This window comes from Electrophorus electricus, chromosome 19 (genome assembly GCF_013358815.1).
Source record: "Electrophorus electricus isolate fEleEle1 chromosome 19, fEleEle1.pri, whole genome shotgun sequence".
NCBI lineage: Eukaryota > Metazoa > Chordata > Actinopteri > Gymnotiformes > Gymnotidae > Electrophorus > Electrophorus electricus.
The window spans coordinates 13592860-13619548 of NC_049553.1; the positions used below are offsets into that span (position 1 = coordinate 13592860).

At 43.5% G+C, this 26689-nt stretch overlaps 1 protein-coding gene across 11 annotated transcripts in view; it reads left to right on the forward strand.

Moving 5' to 3' along the window:
* Positions 1–4169: 4169 nt before the first annotated feature.
* The window catches only part of LOC113589092 (adhesion G protein-coupled receptor L2-like), a 94070-nt gene continuing 71550 nt past the window's right edge, over positions 4170–26689 (forward strand). For all 11 annotated transcript variants that reach the window (XM_035536570.1, XM_035536574.1, XM_035536572.1 and 8 more), the window contains exons 1-2: positions 4170–4736; positions 24121–24339. In XM_035536570.1, coding sequence (XP_035392463.1) covers positions 24264–24339 — 76 coding nt within the window. In that variant the 5' untranslated portion in view covers positions 4170–4736; positions 24121–24263. The remainder of the gene's footprint in view (positions 4737–24120; positions 24340–26689) is intronic.

Genomic DNA, 26689 nt, shown 5'->3' on the forward strand with positions numbered 1-26689 from the left:
TTGAATGGGAGGAACTGCGCTGGGGGGGTTCGTTTCAGGTTGTCCTTTTGTCAAGGTTCGTGAAAGGGAAGGATTCAGACGTGTGATCTCAGCCTGACATAGCTCTCTGCCTGTTCTTCAAATGCAGTGATAAGGCATTTGAAATGTTGCATTCGTACTGACATGCCAAGATAGCCCAGAAGCTGTAGGCTCCATTGATGCATTAATGTGGCTTAACTGTTGGCTAGAATATGCAGCTGCCTTTGCAGTACATTGGATCTCTCAAGCAGTAGCACAGAGGTCAGAAAACTCTGACAGAAGAGGTCAGAGGTTTCAGCAGTTGGCCTGTTATACCTTTAACACCAACTTACTCTGAAGCTACTGTTCCTGTAGTTCTTTAATTTAAGTTGCTTTGGGAGAAAAAAAAACACAAATTAACCATCACAAGCCTGTATGCCAAATGCTGACCCTGACTGGACTCTAATTCCTTGATGTTCCGAAACCATACCAGTGACTTAGACCCCCCAGCCCTAGAATGTGCTGTGGAGCTATCCAAATTGTTTCATCCTGAATTTGCTGCAATTTCCTTTTTTTAAAACTCATTTAAGTGCTGAGATGTGTTTTCATTTCAATTTTGCCCCTTAAGATTAAGGGCTTTATGGACTCAATCGTGGTGACACTGCATACGTTGATACTAACTTCGTTCCAGCTTTCTCACAGTTTCCAGGCTCTCACACCCTCCAGGAGCCGGTCTCGATGAGGAGACAATTGGGTCCAGCCACAGAGCCTTTACCAGTGGGAATTTTGGGAGATACTTTGTGGGATGACGATCACACAGTGAGAGCGTCGTTTCTCATGGAAAGGAAATGTGTTTCATTACGAACTTTTGACAGGACGTCATTGCCAAGACAGCCAGATCCCATTAGTTTTCTTTTTCTTTTTCTTTGAATTCCCAGCAAAATGTCTTATTCCTTGTTCTCTCACTAAGGATTGCCTTTGAATATGTGTCTCTTGAATTTAATAAGCACAACCACCAAATAAAGACTGAAGATATATATTACCACAACCCTCTCGAGAAACCCTCTTATTAGTTGAGTGAGGCTTTTCTGAACTTCTCTGTGAGGTTTTGCCCATGCAGAGAACAACATATTTGAGACAAAAACACATGTATGGGAATAGCAAGAACAAAGCTATGGTTGGTAAGAACTAGGTAAGGGAGCTCATATTGTGTTTTGTTCTTTTTTCTGAGGAAAATTCCTTAAAAGCATCTATGTTGGGGTTCATCTTTAGAAATAGCCACACTTTTGTCAGTTTAGGCATGTCTTTAATTAAGCTTTTGACACACAAATATGTTTGTATGGGAATCAGGGCATGCTTCCCTTCTTGTTCTTGTGCTATCTGATACTGGGAGGTTTGCTTCGCTGTTTTACAGCTTGACATTTAGCCTGGTTGCTGCTGAAGCAGATATGAGTGTTATCAAGCAGAGCGAGATCGCCTACAGCTGTACCTCCAGACTGGGCCAAGAAAACACTCCCTCACTCAGGCACAAATCTGCACACCATCCGACCTTCCTCAACCTGCTCTGAGATGCGAATCTATATTTCAAAGATGAATTTGAAGTGCACAGTTCTAGAAATACAACAGCCACTTCTGAAATCTGTGGCCCAGGTTTTTCATGTTGAAGTCTAAAAGTTAAACTGATCTGCAGAAAGGTATGTATGTAAGGAGAATTGTTTTATTCTACAAAGAAGGAAAGAAACAAAGAAAGATGTAATGTCATTGTGTTCACAAGCTCTTTTAGAGAAATAAACTTGATAGATAGATAGATAGATAGATAGATAGATAGATAGATAGATAGATAGATAGATAGATAGATAGATAGATAGATAGATATCCATTAAATGTAGCTATTAAATATTTATTGAAACAAACACACTTTTCTATTCACCACACATCACTCTATACATAACTGGAAAGTAACTGACTCTACCAAACTTACTTTACTTCCCTGAAATATAAATCTGTATGTTAAAGATACATTTAAAATGCCAGGTGCTAAAAATATAAAATGTCCTTTTGAATTTTACAGTTAATTTTATTTCTTCAGATTTTCTAGTTTGCACATTAGAGTATAAAATAGTATACAGAATTGTAATTAATTTGAGATACAACATGTACAAAGTGCATAATTTCCAAAATAGAATTTGTGCTTTTCCCTGCGCACATCAAATAAATACGTCAACATATAACAAATGTACTAAAATCCTAAATAAAAACACACAATGGAAAGCTGCATGTAATATTTTAATTGTGGTTTTTAGAATAGGGAACATATAAATTACAATAAACACATACATGAATATACCTTCATTTATATATATATATATATATATATATATATATATATATATATATATATATATATATATATATATATAATATTTAAAAATGTAAAAATGTCAAGTTCCTTTGTAAATGAGCGCATTTGCAATAGCACTAAATATGATGTCAACTCTGATAACTGAAAACCTAGTAAATGACCAAATGAACCTGAACAAAATGCAGGCCTGAAACTGGTGGAGTTGGACTTTTTCCAGCCTGATGTTAAGAGTTCACACGCACCTAAAATGGGTGAACTGGTATTGTGACATTGTGTGGGGAGAGGGAACGTACCCTTGAGTGAACGAAAACTGTCCCAGGCTCTCGCCAGTCAGCTTGAATAACGTCTTCACACCTCTCCACGTTAGTGTTGCTTGATGCATAAACATATTTCCCCCAAATGTAAGAATGCAGCAGCAGATGACCTGTGTTACACCTGTTTTCACTTACTGCGCTATTCTTTATTATGTAAAGTTATGCCTCTGAATACGAGAGGTCTTTACTAATCCTCCCTTCTTTCCACCTGGTGAATTGGTGTTTCCTCTGTGCTGCTTAGAAACGGATCCTTTTTTTTTTTAATACTTTTTTTTTTTACCTTTCCTCTCTCCTACTTTCTTTTTCATTATTGAAGCCACATGTAATGGAGCCCACTGACCTGGCAGTGTGCTGGGCGAGCGAGAAGAAGAAATGGGTGGAAATTAATCTTCTGACTATAACAGTTTGAAATGCTCTTGTTTTTGTATTTGTGTAAGCGTAGTGGAGCGGTGAACGCAGCTCGAATGGAGAAATATGGCGTGTCTGCTCCGTGTGTGCTTAATCCAGTGAGGCGATCAAGACTGCGTCTTTGAAGTTGCTTGAAACAAAAAAGGAGTATTATGAATGGGACAGGCCTGGAGTATAACACTGTCCCACCCCCACCGCCCGAGATGTGGGCTTGAACCCCTCCCCATAGGCCTACACTGTAAGACCCCCCCCCCCCCCCCCCCCCACACACACACACAACCTCCCCAACGTCTCTTATTCATATTCAACTCAAACGATATTTTACACTCTGGGCACTTGAATTTCAACCTTTTCCACGTCAGAATTTTCAAACAAATCTAGCACTGTCTTTCTTTTCCGTCAGATTCACAGTGCTTAGTACTGACTAGTGTCAAACCACAATATGAGTTGTCTACCTCTGATTACCTAGCGTAATCCCGGTGCTTCCCGGAATAATTAGTAGGTTTGTGTAATTTCTTGTTGGCAGAAGTGTTGAAATGTCATCTTGGGGCTCAGGTTACCGGAGAAGCTGTGACTTAATTCCTCTATACAGCTCTGTCCTTTTCCAGTTCCCCAGCTGGGTACTGTTATATTTGCGCTTCATTCTCGGCGATTTCTCCGCTCGTATGCCGATTCGTAAATGCTAAATGCATTCTCTCCACAACCACTCTTAGTTCGAAATTAAACCTGTCTCATCAACGCATCTCAAGTCTTATCAGGCCCGGGTTCCCAACGAACGTCCCGAATGTTCAACAATGTGTACAATGTAATTGAAATTGGACTCAGTGTGGACAGAGGCGCAGAATAATTTTAAATAATCACCCACTGGAATTTTTTTTTTCATAAGAAAATCTCAATTATTGCGAAAAAGCGTTATGGATTTTCTAGATCTACGACGCACTGCGCGTAATTGGACCACGCGTTGGGAGAATTGTTTTTCGGAGACGGAGTGGCGAGTCTGTTCCAGCTCCTGGATCGTGTCTACTCCTTGCCAGGTTTTGCGGCAGGTCGTCTCTAACACAGCTGCTGCAGAGAGAATTTACCCGGCACCATGCCTTTCTGAATCTGCCCAGGCTGCTTCTGGAGCTTGAATCATTCTGTCTGCGCACTGGATGCAACTGGGATTTCCTTAAGTTAAAAACATACTTCAGACAGAGTCTATAGCAAGCCACGTCCCGCCGGTATAGCTCGACATCTCCACTCTACACTGACTTCATCTACTGATTTTGCAACGATGGCGAGACGACGTTTCGGCTGTATTTTGTATCGTGTCTAAGCCGTATTTGTCCCGTGCGCTGATTTCTCTGGTTCCGACACCGGGACATTTTTTTTGCTCTTGGTATGTCGAATTGTTGTATGAAAAGAACTACCGATTAATTTCGCCACGTATCTTGGTGATGGAGTTTATCCGATTGTCGGGAATGCGTAGACCTACTGGAAGACCTGCTAGGTGAGAAAGCCCGAGTTGCCCGCTTGAGCAGAGTATGCATCGGAACCACAGAAGTCTTTGTGCTGCCCCCTGATCCAGTCTCCCAACGGTCCGCTCGTCAAGGGCTGTCGGTCGGACACTGAACTGCGTCAAAGCTGACTGCTCTGCTGGGACAGTATCTCTGTTTGTAAGTAGGCCCACTATACTCTCAACAGTTTCTCTTTATTTTCAACGTATACTTGGCCACGATTCATGTAGACCAAGTTCCCGTCTGTATACGGTTGCAGTATTGTGTTTCCTCGTTTCCAGTTCGCAATTCTCCACCGACTCCATAACATCTGTGCAACAGGGCATAAGTTAACCTACGGTGTTGGCACAAAACAAACGAATCAATGGTCAGACTGAAGTTTCATTTGTAGAGTTCGACTATTGTCATCCAGTAGTTAGATTTGAATATCTGTGGGCTGCGGTCCCATTGATATGAAGCATGGCCATATAGCCTGGGCTACGATGGAGTCTCCAGTAGGCTATACGGGCGAATATTTATTATCCGGTTCGGCAAGAAGTAACATTTTATAACAATGCAAGTTTGACCAGCGGCCTTGATTTCTTTTATTATGAAAACATGAACAGAATACCAGATGTGGCTTCGCTGAGGGTTATCATATCCTTAATCTCGTGTTGATTAGGGTGGTGGAATTATACATTCTGGTAGCCAATATATTAAATAAAAGAAGGATTTCGGAGACAAACAAACAAACACCGGGGGAAGAAGGCTGTGTTATCTGAAACTAACCCAAACTAGTTTGCACTACCTCTTCTGACAATTCCACACACATCAACTACCATTTTTCTAGGACATCAGTGCCGTTGTGATCTTTACAAATATTTTGCGTTTTATCGGTTTTGAAACTTGTCATATAGCCCGCTAAGAGTATGTTAATTTAATGCGATCATATATAATTATTCACAGTAGACTGCGCACTAGTGCGTAGGCAGAAATTAGATCATTTTACTATACATGCATAATTCAGCCAGCTCTGAGGTACCCACGGCAGACGTGTGTATTGTGATAGGCACACGAATGGCCACAATGCAGCCTAATGTGCAACAGAAAACAAGCGAGGAAATGCTTAACGTTTAAGTGCCACCGACGAGAGAACGACCTGTTTTAACGATCAAGACACGTGAGTCGTATAGGCCTACAAGTGTCAGGGGCTGCGCCTTCGCGATCAACACATCTAAACGGAGCTCTGGTGTGGCTTTCTACTCCACCTTTTTTTGTGACAATTAAACCATGTCCAAAAACCTGCTTCGACTGTTCTTGCGTTCGTTTGTTTTGAATGAACTTGGGTCGTTTATTTTTCTCTAGGCCCGAACACAGCCTGTTTTTTTTTCTTTTTTTTCTTTTCCGGGATTGGACATTAATTGGGCCGAATGTAGCAGAGCCAGCCTAGTACTCACTCAGTCTTGCATTCAGTCATTCATTTTTACCGTTTGAACTGACAGGCAAGCTGGAGAGGAATTCTTCGGAACAAATGCGCCGTTGTTGGTACCGTTGTCCTGCACCCCGGACGCCTCTCGCCTTCCTCAGCGCGCTCTGATTTGCTCCATTTGTTCTGCTCGTCTTTAGAGGAAGTGCCATCTCATCTCACATCAACTCCCCGCAAATGGTTCGAATTTATGCGAGTGTGATTTCTAGCGGTTTATTTTCCCAGCTCCTATTTACATATCAAAGTGGCTGCATTTCAATGGCGAAACTTAGATTAGCATCCCCCAGTTTCGCCAAGGAAGGTCAGTCGGGAGCGCGGAGCGTGGCCCGACACCACAGAGCACTTACAGCACCGTTCATCTTTAACTGCACTTAACGACACGACAATGCTGCTGAAACTTGTGATAAGACGAATGGTGAAAATTTGGGGGTTTGCGCCCAGAGTCAGATGAACAATAGGAATTATATTTAAAGGCACGAATTCAGGCTTCAGAAAGGGGCTGACAGGTGAACTATTCCTTCGCTGAGAAATCTTTAGCACCCTTAACATATTTTATTAATACATTTTAATACTGTAGTCTGTATAGTACTGTTTCTTAGACAGCTTAGACAGATCACAATCTAGATATTACCTGAGCACTATGGACATCGTGTATACAGCAACCACAGATTTAAGCTTTAAGCATATATATTTAATAAGACATTTCTATAATATAAATACAATTAGTTATAATTGTTTAAACATATTTGTAATTTATGGGTGTGTTCGTTAAATTATTCTAGTGGTTGTTCGAGTCCTAATGCACACATTCACACTCATGCAATGCACGCACACACACACACACACACACAAACACACCCACACACACAAACGGCAAACAGTATTACTCTTTAAATTATTCTTGTAGATATTCAAGTCCTAACACACACATTCACATGCACATGTGCATGGATACACACACACACACACACACACACACACACACACACACACACACACACACACACACACACACACACAGCAAATAGTGTGACAGAATTGTTCCAACATTACCTCCATTAGTAATGTTTCCCTTTATTTTAAAAAATTCTCCAGCATATTCCTATTAGCAATTAATGTATTATCACCAAATGTCTGACTCTTAACATGGGTACTGCTGTGTAACCATTTGAACAGTGGAGAGTTCCTCCAGTGGTACTATAATGTATTTGATACTGATGATTGGGCTGCTTTGTCTCTATAAGCCCTGGATGGCATGAGAAAGAGCTTCTCTAATGTCCTACTCAGTGCGCCAAATTTTGCTAGAAGCTCAAGAGGTGATTAGGTGAGTCGTTGGAGCTACTTGGACACCGTTGGGTTTGCAGAGAGAGTCTGAAAGCACACAGGGAGAGCACGAAAGAGTGAACAAGAGACAGAGAGAGAGAGAGAGGCAGAATGAGAGAAAGCGTGAGAGCTCAATTTCCTACATTGAGAACCAGTTCAATCTGAAGTGTGAGGGAGAGTGTGGTACATGCCACACCTGCCTGCTTCACTCACTGCATGGCACTTTGACAGCTGTCGCTCTCTGTTTCATGGACCCCGACACACACAAACATAAACACAGACACACATACGCAAAAAACAAGGCACATGGAAAACGAGTGGGTACCATGTTGCGTGGATGAGCCAGCCTTCTGGCAGCTATGGGTGTCTCTGTCGTGTCAGTAGTGTCAGATCAGGCAATCCCCTGTAAGGATACTCACCCTCTCCTACCCACTTACTCTCAGTGTAGGGCCAAACCAGCTATTCGTGTCTGGACCTCACCCTCTCCTAACCACTTACACTTAGTGTAGGGGCAAACCAGCTATTCGTGACTGCAAATGTTGACTTACCTGCTCAGTGCCTCTTCAGTGGAAAGCATTCCCAGGGACCGAGCGTCTTATCTTCCAAAGCCTAACAGGAGCAAATAAGGTTAAGACTGAGCTGAAAAGGTATTGATTCTGGATATAGAAGGCACAACATATAATGCAAGCACTCTGAAAGTCAGAAAATAGAGGCTGCTCTAACTCAGCGGATTTAATATTTATATTTGCCATTATTAATCCGATTCTTTTGGCATTGTTTTTTAAAGTGGTCGCCTTATTTCATTTGTCTCTTTATGACTCACCTGCCAGTGCTTGTTTTACGGTGCTGTAATATTTTATGGGTAATAATTAGGACGATAGAGTGATGGTGCTTTTTCTAGATTTATCTGTAGTTTGTCTGGAATACCTTTGCAGCGTGTGTTGATATTTTTGACCAATTTAGAAATGATGGATAAACAACGGGAAAAAACAGTTGTGTCAAGAACTAGATGGCTGGTGTTGCATCATAGTTCGCAACTGGGCAGAAAACATGAGCGTTTTCCTTACGAAACAAAGAGTGCGTGTGGGCGGCCGCCTTGCGCTGTAGTCAGCAGTTTTTCACACGTTTTTTAGCTTCTCAGTAGGCTCATGCTGGGTGCATAACTACTGCCATTAAAGCCACCCAACAGAACTGTGAAAAAGGGCCCTAGCAAATGGAACCGCAGCTGACAGTTTGGAAGAAGATAGAAAATTTCACATGGATGCAGAGCGGTAGATTTCAGAAGGGAATTCTCCGTGCCATAGTGCGGCGTTGTGGGCTGCTCTTCTGTCCTGCTGCAGCCAGTGTGACTCGACAAACACAGTTAAGGACAGCGTGTGTGAGTGTTTCAAATTTCAAGTTTCAAGTTTGGTTTATTCGTCACATACATAGTCATACACAGTATAACTCGCAGTGAAATGGTTGAGTGTGTGTGTGTGTGTGTGTGTGTGTGTGTGTGTGTCTGCGTGCGTGCATGAGAGGGTGTTGGAGAACAGCATGATAGAACATTCCTGGTATCCAGTACTATATAAACTCTTTACAGAATTGTTCTTTATGTTTGATTTTTTACTCAGGGCAAATCATGATGTACATATTGAATAATTCATATCTGTTTATTTGGCAACTTTTTCTTGGTCTTTGGTTCCTACTGGTCATGGAATTTCTGGAATATCAAGGAATTTTAAAAAGGCTATTCCAGACATGGAAAGTCAGTGGGTTTGATAGTTTCTTTGGTTGGTCATGGTATATCAGGGACCTTTGTTTATAGCATTTGCTGCCAGTTATAAAAATGTTATATTTTTGACATGGTTCCCATATTGTCTGAGCAGTTGTTATGGTTACTTGATTTGTCTGTGCCTATTTATTAAAGGCAGTCATGGAAATGTACCTTTTTAGGCAGTGAAACTCAGGGAAAAGTCAGGGAATTTGACATTTGACTTTTGGCATATCTAGCTACTGCAGTTTCTGCTTGTGATGCCATAGTGACAAATCCAATGGCAAAAAACAGGTAAACAGAGACCTCAAGCAGAGAAATGCTAACTGAAAATGTGAAAATGAGAAACAGTTGAAAATATATGAACTCATTTAGTCAAAAGCTCTTCATCTGTGCACATAGACACTTATGGTTGGCTGCGTTTTTGTTTGTCAGTTTTCTCCTGTGACCTCAGGTGCATAGACGAATTCTTTAGTGTGTATTTTTTTAAATATGCATATGAATTTTACTTGAAATCTGCAAGACTCATTCACTAAAAACAAGGTAAAATTTGTAGAATAGAATGTAGAATAAATAATAGAGTGCTGTTATATAAAGTTAGGTATATCTGACAAAAAAGTACTCATTTGGAATCTAAACTAAAAGTATTCCTCGTATGAAGTGCGTGTGTGTAGCAAGGAATGCTTGTATGAAGCACGTGTGTGTAGCTATCCCTATCCCTATCCCTAGTGTGTGTGTGTGTTTGAATGTGTGTGTGTGTGTGGTTTTAAACACCAGGAATATGCACACACACTGACAGCTGTGAATGCGGTTTGGTTGCGTGATCAATCCTGCCTGATCAATCCTGCCCTGTTTGTTAGAGACGAGAAGGGCCCAAAACACAGACTTGTGGAGCTGTCACTGTTGATTGATGGATCGCTGGGTGTCTTTTAGCTTCCTTATTAACCCCCGCGTGTCCACACAGCAGTCTCGGCTGGAGCTGCCGAATTGGGCCTTGATGGATAGCCAGAGGTCTCGGAGCTCCATATATCAGGGGATTAGTGCGCGACGTCTCCACTGGGCTCCAGGCTCCTCCACCACGACAAATGGCCACTATTAGCATAGAGAGAGAGGAAGAGCGAGAGAGAGTGCAGGGTCTTCAGAGGATGGGGTGATAATACACTCTATCCTCTGTGGCGGCTTTTGTTTTCACACCACTTTCAGCTAGCAGTGCGCGCACACACACACGCACGCACGCACGCACGCATGCACACACACAAAACAAAACACATATATGCTCACATATAAACACTCACTCACCACTGGTAGGAAATGTCAGACTTCAGGTGTCTGTCAGCAGTAACACACATAGAAAGGAAACTCTTACATGTAATTGATATCTGTAGATCTGAGCTCATATCTGTAGTATATATACCCTATATGGTAAAAGGCACAGGTAGCCGGGTCACTCATAGGCTGCCGATGTTAATTTCCCATAAGGAAAAAACATATTGCATAACTGAGAATTGACCTGGTGGTTAAATACCCATTATTACATTGCCACTTAGAGAGAGATAAATTTGCAAAAGTCAGTAGAATTAAAAATAGTAATAAAATAATTAAATCTTTTCTTTTTGTAAAACAAAATCGTCTTGTTGACCTCCTTCTCCAATTGCCGCCAGTAACGAAGTGTATATTTTCTGTGTAAATGCATGAGAACACCAATCAGCACAATGATTTAAACAATAATTAGACTTTTGTAGTCAGATCAATGCATGTAAACTTTTTACTACGTAAGCTCTCCCAGCAATGTCAGCAGACTGCAAAACACCACTATAGTGGAGCAGTGGAACAGGGTAGCGCTCTGATTGTGGCATTGTGCGGCGGGCAGTCACGCTAATCCCTCTCAGGCTGCTGCTCAGACGATCATATGACCCTGCACCAGTGCTCCAACGCAGGAGATGTGATAGCCAGGGTGACCCGTGCCTGTCCACCGCGGTCCTACTCCCGTCACGCAGGGGCGCGGGGGCTGGCGTGGATAATCCGGTGCGGATCGCCACGCCGTTCACCTGCTCCCGCCGTCGGACAGGGTCGCGGCGCTTGACGCTGGATCAGCCCCGCCGGGGGCGTGCCCCCCCTTCTCCTCACCCGTCGCCCGCGCTCCTCGCCACGGCGATAGAGCTGTTAGCAGTGAACAGCTTGCCCTTTTAACGAGCACGGTGGCGGGCGTGCTCCTTGCCGGAGCTGGCCGGCTGGCGGTTTCAGACGAGCCTCGCGCCCCGGCCCGGTGGATAATGTGTCAGTCGGGATGGAGCTGTGATAGATATCAGGTGATTAAGGGATGCGTGCAGACTCCCCAAGGAGCATTGATCGCCTCCATAACTCAAGCTCACCGCGATGCATGTGCTTGGCTCCATCTCTGTGGCGAGAGAGAGGTGGGGAAGGTCCTTCAGCGGTCCTTGGGCCCCGAAGCCGTCAGCTTACTTCAGAAACACAGCATGTGTCCTTGAGTGCAGTGTGCAGTCGTGGTGACGCTGCATGTGGAGGGGGGCACAAACAGCCATGGACGTCTGACTCCAGCGCCTATTACATTGCGTCTCTGTGCCACTGTTTTACACGTGGGTGTCAGGTACGTTGACGCTTTCATGTGGGAGTTCTCCTGTACCTCTTTCATCAGCTTCTTATAAAAGCAAGTCAGGAGGATGCTGAATACAGCATTACGGCCAAATAATGGCTTCTTCCTGTATCTGTGTTCGCTGTACACTGTGCGGTGCAGACCTTGCTTGGTCAGATGTCACATGCCTCGTGCAGATGAACCAGAACTATGATAACGTCAGGTCGAATGAAAACAATCTATGCTCATTAAGTATTAATGACACCAAAAGCCTGTCACTGAAAGCAAGATAAGGCAGTGGTTTTCTGCCCGAGCGAACAGTTTTGCCATCTCCTATCCCTCGATAAATATGGTGTGTTCAAATAATGTTGATGTTCACATCATTTCTTCCTGCACATTCTTTATGCATATGGTCTATAGATCGTAAGCCGTATAGGGAGTCTGATAATGCAGAGTGCCACATAGGGCCTGTAGGCTGGATTTCCAGGTAGAGCGTGCACAAACGAGTGGAAAATACTTTCATATAGTGCTACAGAGCCACACACTCCAGCCTAAGCTCGTCTAAGAATGCCATCCTCAAAGGCAGGGCTCCAGAGGTAAGCCCCCTTTGATTGGGTCGCTAAGGCAGGGCTGACGAGGGAGAACAATGAGATCTGCACTTCCTGTACTGAGTGCTAACAGCCATCTTCAGGAGCAGGTGCTTCTGATCAAATCACAACACCCGAATCGAAATAAGTCACTTTTTTGATGTTTCGAAGGTAAGGAGGTGATTTTGGTAAGTGAAGACATTTAGTAAGCCAGATCTAACTTCCATAGCAATTGTGACCTTTTCTGTATTTATTGCGCTGGATTTTTGCAAGCAGTGTGAAGAGTTGGCATTTGATGCTAAATGCCTGGGGCAAATAACAAGCAGTTAGGAATCATCATTTTAGGCATAGCGACTTTGAGGTTCATTCCAGTGCTATCATTCAATACAAATTACAAATTTAAGTGGACTTGGAACAGTGTGTAGTATTAATTGATTAAATTAAGTCTTTCTTACTCGCACCAAGTTACATGTAATGAGTTTTATTCTGGTGTTTGGGCACATCGTCACCTTTTTTCCACTTTATTTTTTGAAGGCACTCTGAGAAAAGTGACCATATGTTTTGTTTTTTTTTAATGTCCATGATTTCAAGAAGAAGGTTTATTTACTGCAAGACACTCACCACTCACATCTGTGTGTTTTGATGTTTCTGGTATAGGAATAATAGCTGTTTCAAGTTTCAAGAATTTCAAGTTTCCGCTGGAATGGTCTGCACGATGATAACAAAGGGCTGCGCTAAACTCTTACTGCCTGAGAGAGTGGAGCACTCACGGTGGGGGTGGAACAAGACCCGCTAATGCGCCCACTCGCTCTTGATTGGCGATGATTGGTTCCGTTTCTGAGGGCTACTGGCCGACTGAACGCGAGTCGCCTTGCCAGACGGAGCCTGCCGCTGATGGCCCAGGCAGAATTGTATCTTGAATGATGTCTGGCAAGAGGGATTATGATTGCTGATTGCTTCGGGTTTTAATTATGGAAATCATGAGATGCTTCTTGCGTGTGCGCATGGCTAAGCCTTAAACATGCTCAGGGGAGTGGGTCATTATTTCCCTAATAGCTGAAGTCATAAAAACGGCAAGGAGACCTGTTTTAAAGAATGCACTCCAATTAAATGAAGTAGGACTATGTTACGCTAAGTCGGGACGGTAAACACCGTTACGGCTTCCACTCGGAACACTGTTAAAGGGTGTTAAAACAGTTACTAATCCTCAGAGTTTACAATAAAGAGAGAAGTCAACACATTGTCATATATGAGGAAGTCCTGAGGGGGGGGGGTATATATGGTGTAACGGGGATGCCGCTGTGTAATTTAGGCTCACGGGCACAAGCAGCAGTGGTTGGAGGAGTCGAGAAGGGGCAGGACCACCGGTGGGAGGACATCCAGGTTGCGGTATGACACTTGGTTTATCCGGGCCCGTGCCTCCATCCGTACCGTCCGAGTTTAATATCTGGAATCGCAACCTTTAAGTATATTCTTCTGATTATGGGCAATAGGTGAAAGAATCCAACAGAAGTCGACTGAATATTGTGAAGTAACCTGAAGTTCTGTAAGTACCTTGCTTTTAGAAAATTTTTTTTTTTGTATGTGTATAATTTAAAAATAACTCAACCCTCGATACAATAAAAGTATTTCACTGAGCTCACTGATGTAATCGATGCAAACTGTACTGATTGTGGCTCTGGAACTGTTAGATAACTTATTATATGCCTAGTGTCTTAGCCCTATGGTATACCTGATTCACCACGGGAACGGTTAGTCCAGTCCTAATATAGGCAAATAACTTGCAAATATTAGTTCATCCAAAGTATGTTATACAAATTAAGTAATAGTTATTTGTTTTTTTGGGCTGGTGTCAATGTTGCCAGCCATGTCTGTAATTTAAGGACTCTAATAACTTTTCATATACATGTTTATTTTATTACTGTGATTAATAATACTCTGGACATTACAATAAGTCTCTCAGCTACTATGTTTGGCTATTTTGCTTGGCTACCTAACATGCAGTATCTCATGAAATCCATGTCGATGAACATCAGCAGCATGTTACAAGAACAACAAAAACCCAGGCATTCTCTCGTTGCCTGCTGTGGGAACCTCACCCCTGTAGCAGCAGTGCCCTGCTCACCAGCTGAGCCCTGGCACACAGGGATTAATGTTTCTGAGTTTACCAAACAAGCTTTCTCAAATGTTTGCACACGGTGCCTCCTGGTAGGCAGGGGTATACACTGGTAACGGGGTTGGGGTGGGGCATAATTGCCAATCCTGCATGTGCACATACAAACGTCATTGCTTTGCATTGGCTGGGCATGAAAAAGCTCTTGAACCAGGGTTCGCAGGTGGGAATACAGATAACGGTCTGGTTTAATTTCACTCTGCAGCTCAGTGTCTTGAGTTCAAAGACCTTTAGTCGGACATTTTAATTACTTTGGAATTGGATCTAATTGATCTTGGCTTAGATGGACTTCTCTCACTTTCAGACTTGGGGCAGTTTTTTCTCCTTCGTGGAGATGAGGTCTGTGGTGAACTGCTGTCTCTGTCTTCCTTTGCTTGGGAAATAAAAACTCGGCTAAAAATGGAATAAAGGCAGGTCCGGATTTTAATGCGCTCGGATTCTGCGAACCTCCGGTGTTAGGAAATCTCTAGGGTGCTTAATTAATATGAAACTGAGCAATTTGTACTTGCAATAAAGGGACGTCTAAATAGCTCTGCTGTCTTAAGTTCCTCTGGCTGGACCTCAATCCATAATACGATTGTTTAAGAAAATCTCACCGTGGTATATCACTTCAAATGATCATGTTATCAATACAGTGTTTGAGAAAAGAGAGTGATAAATCCTTTTGTCTATCTCAGTACTTTGCAGAACATTCAGAATGAATGGATGGTTGAATTGGAATGGTAGGTTGCTATGGGAAACATAATTGTCCAATACATAGTCCTAATATTTTAGATTTCTCTTGACTAAAGCTTGTGACTAACCATAGTAAAATGTCTTGTGACAAAATCGAAACATTATGTTGTTTTTGAAAATGAATCAAAATTATGAAAATTCTTGGGTTTTTTTTGTATTATACCTTGTCACAGTGCCATTTGTGTCTGAATGACTTTCTATGATTTGTTATAAACATGTCATTTACAATGTTTCATTTTCTTGCAACTGTATGGTTCTCAGTAGAAAGTTCATACTTAAGTTAATGTGCAGCATCTTCGACAAAATATCAGAAAGACATCAGCCTGTGTTGCAGTATTTTTGGTTTGACAAAGTGTTAGTAGATTTCGGGTCACCAAATTGCCTTTACACCCTTGTGGAAGAATGCAGAGGTAATTTTATTTTTCACGTCATCTAAGCCGCGTCTGTTGCAGAGGCTGCTGACACCAAGATGGTGTCTCACAGAGTGCTTTTAACCCCCACCATGTTGTCACCAGCCATGATAAAAATGTTATCTGGCCCTTAGATAATGCTTCCCGCCGATGGTGAATTATTGAAAGCCACGTTGTTGCGTGCGGGACAGGGTTGGACTTTTAAGTCAGTGTAGTGCCGTGCCTTCTGTTTGGTAACTAAGAGACGCTACCCAAACAGCAGAAGGAATGATGTGTGGGGTGAGAGAGGAGAGGTGCAGCAGAGAGGGGGCAAGGGCCCTGAGAAGCTGGAGAACAGAAAAACGAGAAACACAGGCTGGCCAGCAGGCCGACGGCAGATTAAGGCGAGCAGAGAAAAGCTGTGTGTGTGTGTGTGTGTGTGTGTGTGTGTGTGTGTGTGTGTCTTTTCTTTACTAATTTCTATGGTGCATTGAACTAGAACATGGTAGTTGATATGTTTTTATCTTTCTCCATTGAATTGAATGAAAATAGTTTTTTTTAGAGCTTATATATAAACTTATATATGCACTTTAATAGACACCATATTAATAAAAAACATTACTTCTAAGTTATATTACTTATCGAAGTTAATAATCACTGGCAGAAAAAATTCAAATGCATGAAAGATGATTTTTTTCTTTGCTAATTGTTTCAGAATGCTCATTGCTTCATAATCATTGCTTAATGATAAGAGTTCACGTCTTCATTTATCAGCATTTATTAGCTGTGATTTTTAGATGCTAATGACAATCCTGATTATTGTTATTTCTTTGTTACTGAACTAGTTTCCATCGCATTGTTAAATGAATAGACAGTGCCTGAATTTACAGTTTCATCAGACAGCAGATCATTCCCATCTTCCCAAGCCTACGCTTGTGCACGACTAGAGGAAAAGTCAGATATCTGAGAAAAGCGCTAGAGATGCTAACTCTCTAGTTATTGGGACTTGCATATATATATATATATATATATATATATATATATATATATATATATATATAGAGAGAGAGAGAGAGAGAGAGAGGCAAGTGTGCCAATATCTAGAGAGTTTTTTTTTTGTTTGTGTGTGTGTGTGTGTGTGTGTAGCATCTTAGCTGTTCCCAGGACTGCACTGCACTGCACTGCAGACTCAACATCTGAGCTCTCCAACACACACACACACACCCACACCCACACGCACACACACACATATGCATTACAAAATGAATGTGCATGGAAACAAACCCCTTACCTTTGCCTAAGGGTGGAGATCACAGCTGTGGTGCTGTGCTGTAGAGAGCTGAAAGTGTTGTTATTTTTTTATTTTTGTTTGTTTTTTGCTCACCAGCCATATCTGTGGAGATCTGTGGAGTGTTCTGTGTTCTGTACACCTCCCCAAAAGACTGATGGCAAACATTACTGCCTGTTCTGACAGTGGTAACCATAAGTGAGGTTGTCAAGCCAACCACACTTCCTCCTGGTGCCGTGTGGATTGAGAGTGAGTGTTCCAGGGGGAAGGGTTAGCGTGCGTTCCGCACCGTCTGAATGAAAAGAATGGGCAAAAGGCGGAGGAGAGAATTCCCTTTTTCAATATTTTAGAGGGGAGAGGAAAGCGTTCACTCCGGTGCTCCGGCGTCTGCAGTAGGGAATCACAGCAGTTGGAAAATGAGCGATCACATCACTTCCGCATGTACATGCAGAGTTCAGAGAATGTGGGTGATGATTTATATTGACACGGTTGACTGCTCGGCATGTTCTGCTGGGTATCAGAATGAACTGTTTCTGCCCGTGGCGTGGTAGCAGTGTGTTGCATTCCCGTCACGGTGGCCTACAGGACTTGGTTTTCCACTTCCAACTTGTGTGCACACAGTGTTGGAAATACTACACGAACATACGTAGCTGAAGAGGGACGTTATTTACTAACTGGATTTCAAACGACCCGGCTGCTAATATGAACTTTTTCATACTGCGCAAAACTGCATTTTTGTGATGCCATTTTAAGATAATTACATTTTTCAAGCAGTAGCCACATAAATAACCAACCTCCTTCTTGTCTTCAGTCTATTTTAAATTGGGATTATTTGGCTAACACATTGGTTGTTATTAATACTTTCCATTCATGTGTGTGGCTTCTGTGTGACATCTGTTAGATAATGCGCTGTTGACTGGAATGGATGAATACAGAAGATCTGTGGCATATAACGCTAGACAAAATACTGTATGCCTTTAACCGAAAAGAGTACTGGATTCTCATCAAGAGATTAGCAAACCTCCAAGACCTAATACCGCTTGTGTCTGCCAGCATGTAGAAATTTATTCTATGAAAGGCAACATGGAATATGATTAAGAGTGATTAAAAATGTATCTCACATCTGAGTTTACTTGTAAAAGTTAATGATGTTAACGTACGACGTTCCGTCAGCTACACTTTAGAACTCACTTCCATGTGGCGTATTATTTTTTCACTGTTTGGGAATACTTCAACTATTTTTAAATTCCAAAGCGTCTATTTTCCCCCTTTCCCCCCGTAGTGTGGTACGTGCATTACCACTATCCAGCATGGACGTAACGGGTGTGTATTGCCGTTGGCATTGTGCCACGTGACAATTTGTACTGCTCACGCATCCTCTCGCATACTGTTGCATACTCTTGTCAGCCTACATTTGGTGTGGCTTTAAAAATAATCCATTATGACCCTCAACATCAAATGAAGTGTCAGAGAAACTCTGTAATCAAAGCAAAAGAGGGGGCAGCTCTGTCAGTAAATGAATGTGACCAATTTATCCAATTCTTAGCAAATGCTGCGATTATAGCCCAGAATACATTAAACCCTCGTTAAGATCCGGTAACCTTTACACGTCAGTTAGGCACAGGGGCTACAGGAGACGATGACCACGGCACGCTCTGCTGGACAATTTCGGCTCGTCCCTTGTCATTAGGGTAAGCAATGTTAACAGGTAATAATGAGAACGAGGTGATAACAAAAATGACAGCTCACCCAGTGTAGCGGGGGAAATATCTGCCATGCGGCCGGCCTGATTGCTGTTTAATCAGCCTTTAGAGAAAAGAACAGCGGCAATTAATTTCAAATATTCTGAGATGTTTTCTCACAAATGTTAGCAAAGGTCCTGCCTCTAATAACATATGCACGGGAGCGCCTCAGATTGTCTTATGAAATAAGACAAATATGAGGCGAGGCACCGGCGTGAAGGGGCGATTCCCCGTGCCAGTGTTCTCCCTAACTACCCTGCAGCCTTGTGTTGCGTGAACACCCCCCGCCCCATAGTGGGCACCCAATGCCTGTCTCCCCTCTCGACGCCCCGCGATGACAAGTTTTCTGCAACATCGGAGGAGCCAAGAAAATGACATTATATCCTTGAGGGGGCGGTGCTGCCTGCCATAGCTTTGTCAGGCACTGTCAAGACAAAGCGTAATGCCTCCGGAAGGTGCCCAGCGAGGATTCTGGGTGTATCCACGGCGATGAGCTCCACGCCCTCCCCACCTCCCCTGGTGCTTTTGTGCTCTAGATAATCAACCTCTGCTCTTTACTGACAGCTCATCCTCCTCCTGAAATTGGTAGTGCCGGAATTCTTTGGGCGTTCCAGCTTTGACTCCTGTTAGAGTAGCTGCACCCTCAGAGCTCTGACCTGTGAAGCAATCGTATCAGTTGGGCGGTTTTTAGGTGTGGGTCAGGATAGGTTCAGATTTTTTTTTTTTTTATAGCACAGAGATTAGCAGCGGGCAATACACACCTCGCCTCTGTTTCAGATCCACCCGAGCTTACGCCGTGTTGCAGCCTTAAGTCTCGTTTTGTCCTGCTCTCATTTGATATGCATATATGCACGCATTCTTTATTTTCCTTCTTCCAGGCACTGACAATTGAAAATAAATTAACATTCCAGCTCTTTATGTTTTCCTTCTTTAAGCCGGCGGAGAATACTTGGAGGCAAACCCTCGGAGGTCAAGCGATACTCACAAGCTGTCAGTCTGCCCCAGCGAGCCTCCTGCCCCCGTCTTTCTGCCCCATTCCATTCTTTTCACCTCTTCTTTTCTCCCCTCCCATTCATTTGGTTCCTCTCCATTTTAGAAAGTGAGTCTCCCTTCGTCTCTGGCTGTGCCTCCCCGGCGGGCGAGAGCTTTGGTAGGGGTTGGCCGCCATTCTCCCGTCTGTCCCCAACACACGCTTCCTGCCAGCAAGGCCGGTCTTCTTTTCCCCATCAAGCCATCGTTTCTACTTGAATTACATTTTAATTGCCTGCATTTCTGTCTGAAGCTAGTGTGTATGTGACTATCAGTCTTTCTACTGTTCTTTTTGATAATATGCGATTTTACCGTGTAGATTCATTATTCCTATTCAAGCAGTCATGACTATTTTATCATATTCTTTTCAGGACAAAAATATGTACATATATAGGTCGGAATAGGTCATTACTGTTCTCTTTCTGACAAATGACTGGTCCGTGGGAAAAGAAAAGGATAAAGGGAGAAAAGAACAGAGACCGAGGTTGTATAAGGCAAAAGTCTTTAATGTGAAATGTCCAACCTGACGACTTGGAATGGTAATGGGTTTTTAACTGCTTTAACGATCCATCACAATTAACATGCAAAGTAGATTGAAAACTTAAAAAAAAAAAAAGTTGCTAAGCTTTTGGCTGAGTGTTACGTGGAGAAGGAAATGTCTATCAACAATATAAACACAACTGATAAAGTCAGTCTCATTAGGCTTTGTAAAAGATTTTCCGCACGCTTGGAAAACTGACATCAGACCTTCTCAGAACCATGCAAAGTTATAGTGCGCCCATCAGGAACGGCGCAAAGCTCCTTAATGCTAAGTGGTTAATCCTTTTGTTTTAAGTCGGACCAGATCCAGTCCAAAATCTGCCAAACAAAATGGTGTGTAGGGGGACGATGCTGTTTGGCTTCTGTGCTTAAGCTCGCTGACACAGAGTCAGCGTGTTCCTCAGCAGGGGGTGTTTCTCCAGTGCTTCAGCGAGCAGTAGATCTCTGCTGCAGGCTGTAGCTTCAGCACCCCCTCCCCCCAACACACACACACGCACACACACACACACACACACACACATACTCTCTCTCACTCACACACACGCACATACTCTCTCACACACACACACACACACCCACACACACACACACATACTCTCTCTCACTCACACACGCACATACTCTCTCACACACACACACACACACACACACCCTGCCTTCGCTCCCTCTCCTACCACTGGCGGAGTAACAGGCTGTGACTCTCAGCTGGTTTGGTGGGGAACAGGATTTTCCCTTCGTTTTCCTTGTGCTGATGCCGGTTACGGAATCCTCCATGCTCAAGGAATTCTGCCTGGCAATTCTGTCCTTCCTCCCAGGAGAAGTGTGATGGTTATGGCTGTAGGTAGTTATCACCCCTGAAGATCTGGAACCTTTGCCCTTCCTGGAGCGCTTTGTTTGCTGTGATGCACTGCACCTTTTCAAATTTTGTGCGAGACAACTCTGAATACAGACAGTCATTTATTTCTAATTTTCCTAATAGCAGAGTGATTTCTAATGGGGCCTGCTGTACTTTACCACCCTCTATACTGAATATTTAAAGAAGCATTTCCACTACATGCAGCAAGGTAGGGGTACCTTCCTCTCTCCCTGTTCATTTGCCTTATCTGCAGAGATGGTGTTTGAAAGTTTTAACATGCGTTTTATCTGAGAACAGAGAGAGTATTTGAAGCCTAAGGTTACATTATGAATCATTTGAAAGGGAAGAACTAACATTTTGGCTTTGCTGGTGTGAGATTTGTGCTCTGCCTTGTCTCTGTCTTTGCTAAAATGGAAGAAGCGCTAAAGAAGTTTATCAGAAAATTTCATTTTTAGCCACCACCCCGTGTGCTCAGATTTGTCACACATGATGAAAATGTCATATGCATTTGGAAAAAAGTATTTAAAAACTAGATGAGCTAGGCTGACAGGTGCTAGTTAATGGTGTTTTGCATTTTACAAAAACTGTAGAAAGATTAATAAATGAGATATAAAATATTAAATGTACTTCCTTCAGAGGCTAGCCCAGGCATGCATGTTTCTTTTCATCAAGACACTGTCAGAGTCTTCTAAGGCTTAACTTAATATGTTAGCCATGTCACGGACCGTACAGAGCATAAATATTTAGACCCATATGTCAAGGAAACGTGCCCACAGAGCTTCAACAAGTATTTAAAAGACCAACAATCTCAGACAAGTTTTTGGAACTTTCTGATATTGGACACCTTCGTTTTCTTCTCCTTCGGCTGGGTTGTGCGGTGCTGTGGCCAGGGCTGACATCACATGGCTCTCGCCTGTCTTTACTCTAAACGTTAAATACCTCGGGGGACTGAAGGCACTTCCTCCAGGTGGCCACTTAAGGACAGAATTCATTAGGACAGTTTGAATTGTGCCTGCTGGACGGTAACAACGAAGCACCTTGTGTTTTTTGTTCCTTCGTTGTTTCGTTTACATGGAAATGATGTGGGCAGAGTGCTTGTTCTGTCTCTTAGGCTCATTCCCAGCTAATCAGGAGAGGCAGCTGAGCGGAGGAGGGCGGAGGGAAAGGTTGGAGAGGCTGGTGTGTTGAATGACTCACTCGCACTTCCAGGTGTGAATTTCAGAGGGCGCGTCGGACGGTTTCGGAGCCCGCTGCCTACCTGCACTCCCCGCATTAACGTGCAAGAGAGGAAGGAGAATTGGAAGGGACATGGTTGGTTTTGGTTGAGATGAAAAAATAATTTGGTTTGTGGGCGGGTGTGCACGTGTGTGTATGTATGTATATACATGTGCACGAACTCGTGTGTGTGCGTGTGTATAAGTGCATGTCAGGGACTATAAATGTGTGGGACAAGCGAGGCAGACACACCATCCATCTCGGGTGTTTGACGTATGTTATAACGAGGCCTCTCTTCCCTTGGGTCTTGGACTGCAACCTTTGCCAATGCAGACAAAGTGGTGTGGGTTGGTTTGAGCCTTCCCTTGAGATAAGGGATGAGACAAAAAAGAAAAACAACACAAAAAGAGAAATGTTTACGCAGCCTTTTCATGTTGTCACATGGAGGGCCTGCACGCGCGCAGTTGTGTCATCTCCGGCAACCGTTTCTGTTGTTAGATACGCAACAACAGGCTACCCAGTAGCATCTTGGCATGCCACCTAATTAGCTTGGCAACATAGTGGAAGATGCTGTGTTTACCGCAGGTGAGCGCGCCATGCTCAAAAGTACCCGCTTCTGATAATTTGGCTTGGCATGCCGCGAGAGACGGCTTAGTGGCGACGGGCGATCTTGCCAGCCGAACGCTGATGAGCAAGGGAAGTGTGGAATGCATTGGCAGTGGAGCAAGTCATCTAAGGTGGTCATGTTTCTGTGGAAAAATAACCATCCCAAAAAGGGTTTTAAATGCAGTCTGGCAGGCATTTTGCGCTTGGTGGTAGTCTCCGGCTCTTTCCACTGGTCTGCAGCCCAGGCTGGTGATATTGTTAGCAGGGGTCAGGGGTCGACTGCGTCTGCACTTCAAACGTCCAGAGGGAATTTAACCTCAGAACATAAAGGGCCCAGGCACATGGCATGCGCAGGACACACCGAAACCCACGGCTTGTAAAGACTTGTTTATGTCTCATGTTTTCTTTGTTCAAGTCGGTTTACAGAGCCTCTGTGTTTGGCCAGGGTCCTTCAGAACCATTGCCGTAGCTGTAGCTCTCAGGCAGAACATCAGAGATGGAAAGGTTTTAGGAGACCGAACTGCAAATGACTTCTCAGAACCAGTGCTGGAGTCGCACTTTCATGTGTTATCGCAGTAGACATATCTGAAAGCCACGTTTACAATTAATAAAGACATTTTTCTTTTGCGAGTAATGCTTGCTCAGTTCAGTCAGTTTCAGATGATTGGTATCACAATTTAAAGGGCTTTCTTTTACAGTTTTTACAAAAATGTTGTTCTGTGTCCATTTGCATGGTTTCTTTTCTACCAGATCCAATAGTTATACCCTATAATTTTTTTGGAAGATTTTCAGTGTAGTATTTGTAATGGGAGCTGAATAACCCCAGTTTAATTTGACTCTTTGCAAAACACAGATGTTGCTCTTCAACTTCTTTTGTGCTACTCTGGAGTATTAAAAGCCATTACAACAGTGGCCAATCAGATATCGAACCATTACAGTCACCCATTTTGGCCAAATTGCCTGTTTGCTTTTTCCTCCACAGACAGTTATGTCTCATTCCTTGATCTGAGCAGATACACTTCACCCTGCTGCTATCAGTGTGAGGGGTTCCTCCTGGAGCCCAGTGTACCTCATTCATGTTTTATGGCATCGCTGCAAATAAAGTCGTAATTATGATGTATTAATGTTGCGGAATGTGGCCGCGTAGGATGAAAGCACGGTTCAAATGCAGGATAACGCTCACAGCTGGCGTGCACGCAGTGCCTCTGATTCCCACGTTACTGATAGTTGACCTCTGTGTGTTTCGCAGGCGGAAGATGAGCAGTGGAGACCCTCGGCGATCGACTGAGTGCTGACCATCACTACGCCTGGATACGTGCTCACTCTTCCTCCCCTTCTTTGTTCAAACCTCTGTCGTTGCCCAGCGTCGGGAGGCTGTCCTCGACGAACAAAATGGCTCCTTCAGTGTGCAAACGTCTGCTGCTGTATGGGATCTTCCTCACGGTGGCCTTTTACTGGTGCTCTGAAGGTAAGGTCATCTCTGCCGTTCCACTCCTCTGGTCTGCCGTCCTCCTGCAGATCAACGCCTTCACCTTAATGGCTTCTCTGGGTGGGCTTTTGGGGTTTTCCTCCTGTGCATGGCCTTTGCCATAAACACATCACAGCGCATCAAACGGCAGCAACCGTACTAAACCTCACCATCTCATGTGAGTACTACGCACTGTGTATGAATGCTACTCAGAGGATTAACACAGACTATTTCACTTGCGTTTGCATATTGTCCTTAAGGGCTTGTAATCATACACTTTCCATGAGGACTAATCCAGTTAAATCATGCGGATTAACTCAGAGGAACAGGCTCTGGGTTAGATGAAGATGAGTTTGAAATTTGAAGACCGGTAGTATTTTTTCCCCTGTAACCCCTGCACCTGACAGTATAAAATATATTTTCTTGGCTTACTGCCAAAATGGTGAAGGTGTAACAAATGTTTATAATAATTTAATAAAACACCAGACTTAGCTCTTGTTCTGCATGACTCTTTAACTGTGATTAGCACAATCAAACCCAGGCACAAGCACACACACACACACACACACACACACACACACACACACACACACACACACACTCACCATCACAAACTACTCACACTAACATGTTTGCAGAATGATTATTTATTTTTTCCCTTTCCCTGTCTGTTTTTTTTTTTTTTTTTAGAACAAAGTTGATTTAATCACATACTTGTGTGCCAAACATTGATTACTGCAAAACCCAAGAAAGAAAGGCATTCTTTATAGTTCTGTTTCTTTTCCCTGTTGTTGTACACTGTCGTGGTTTTCTGTTTTAACTGGAATTTATCATGGCAGTGGAAAACGCTTTTGTTTGGTGCACCACAGCTGGCACATTTTCTGTCGTATACAAGTTTAGAAACCCTTCATTGTTGGAGGAAGGCTGTACAATTGGGCTGCATGCAAGGTTTTTTTTTTGAGGTACTTTCTTTGGTATGCAGGAAGTTTTTTGAGGTACTTTCTTTGGTATGCAGGTTTTTGGTTTCACTTGACATGAAGGCTTCTCGTGCCGTGAATGATTGTTCACCCATCCATCAGTAGTGGAATGTGTGTGGGTTTCTCTGAAAACAATGTCTTATCCATCCACAAGCCATTTACTTTCCCTCAGCCCCCTTATAAGACTTGCCTTTTTTTTTCAGGAATAAACCACATTTTTTTGGGGACCCTCACAAAAGGACCCTCAGGATGTGCCCCTTATTCTGTGGCTGCTGACAGTCTGTGTAATCAGCCACACAAAAACACTCTACACGCGCTTTGGAAATTGAAACGAAATTCTCCAAAAGTTCTCCGTTTTTGTACCGTGGTATGTTCTCCTGGTCACAGAACAATCTTTAGCATTAGAGGTGACGCGTATCAGTAGGAGACTCTGGTTTGCAGCTCCCCGTCAGATCTCAGTGGTACCCTGCCTGTAAACGTGCTTTCCCTTACCTGCATTGAACAGAAACAGCTACGCTTCCTTAGTGGTTTGATGTGAAAATATGTAAACATAGGCTGCTGGCTGACACGTTCACAGCGGGGCTGCTTCTGAGACTTTTTAATAATCCTGTAAACACGAGACAGTGACTCTGTCCCCCCCGCCGTTCTAATGTTGCCCTAATCCCCATCACACTTATTTGCATCTTTTGTCGTTCCGTCCCACTGGCAGGAAAAATAAAGAATGCCTTAAAGGACCGCCTGTCTAGGATGGGGGGGGTGTCACTGCTCCTAGGGGGTGGGTGAGCTACTCCGTGGATGGAGAGATTTATGTTACGACAAGACAAAGGAGCATCCACAAAGGTGCGACTCTGGTCCAGGCAAAGCACCTGCCGCGCCGATGTAAATACGCCTAATTGTGATCTTCAAAGTGAAGCAGAAGGTGCCGGGTGACGTACCGTGCCCTGGCGTTGCGTGGTGTCGGGCGTGTGCGGCGTGAATGCCTAGGACGCGACAGGCATGAACGAGCCAATGACGGGACCCGTGGCGCCAGACATGGATGCTGATGAAACGATGTGTGTCGATTCGGCGTGGGGACAAATCCCCTGGCACACCCCCGGGACCGCCATTTCCTGTGTGTTTTTAAAATGGTTTGGCTCGCAGACGAGAGGCTCTGAGACGCGGTCTCAGCTTGGGAGCTGCTTGTTTGCCAAATGCATTTAAGTGGTGGGGAAGCAGGAAGTGTTAATGCATTGTGTAAATGAAGCAGCTTCTATATTAAATCACAGAAGTGCAATTGGATAGAACACGTCTTCTCCAACACTGAGGTGTTTCCTTGCTGTTTTAGGAACACTGAACCAGTTTTTTTTTTGTTGTTGTTGTTGTTGTTGTTGTTG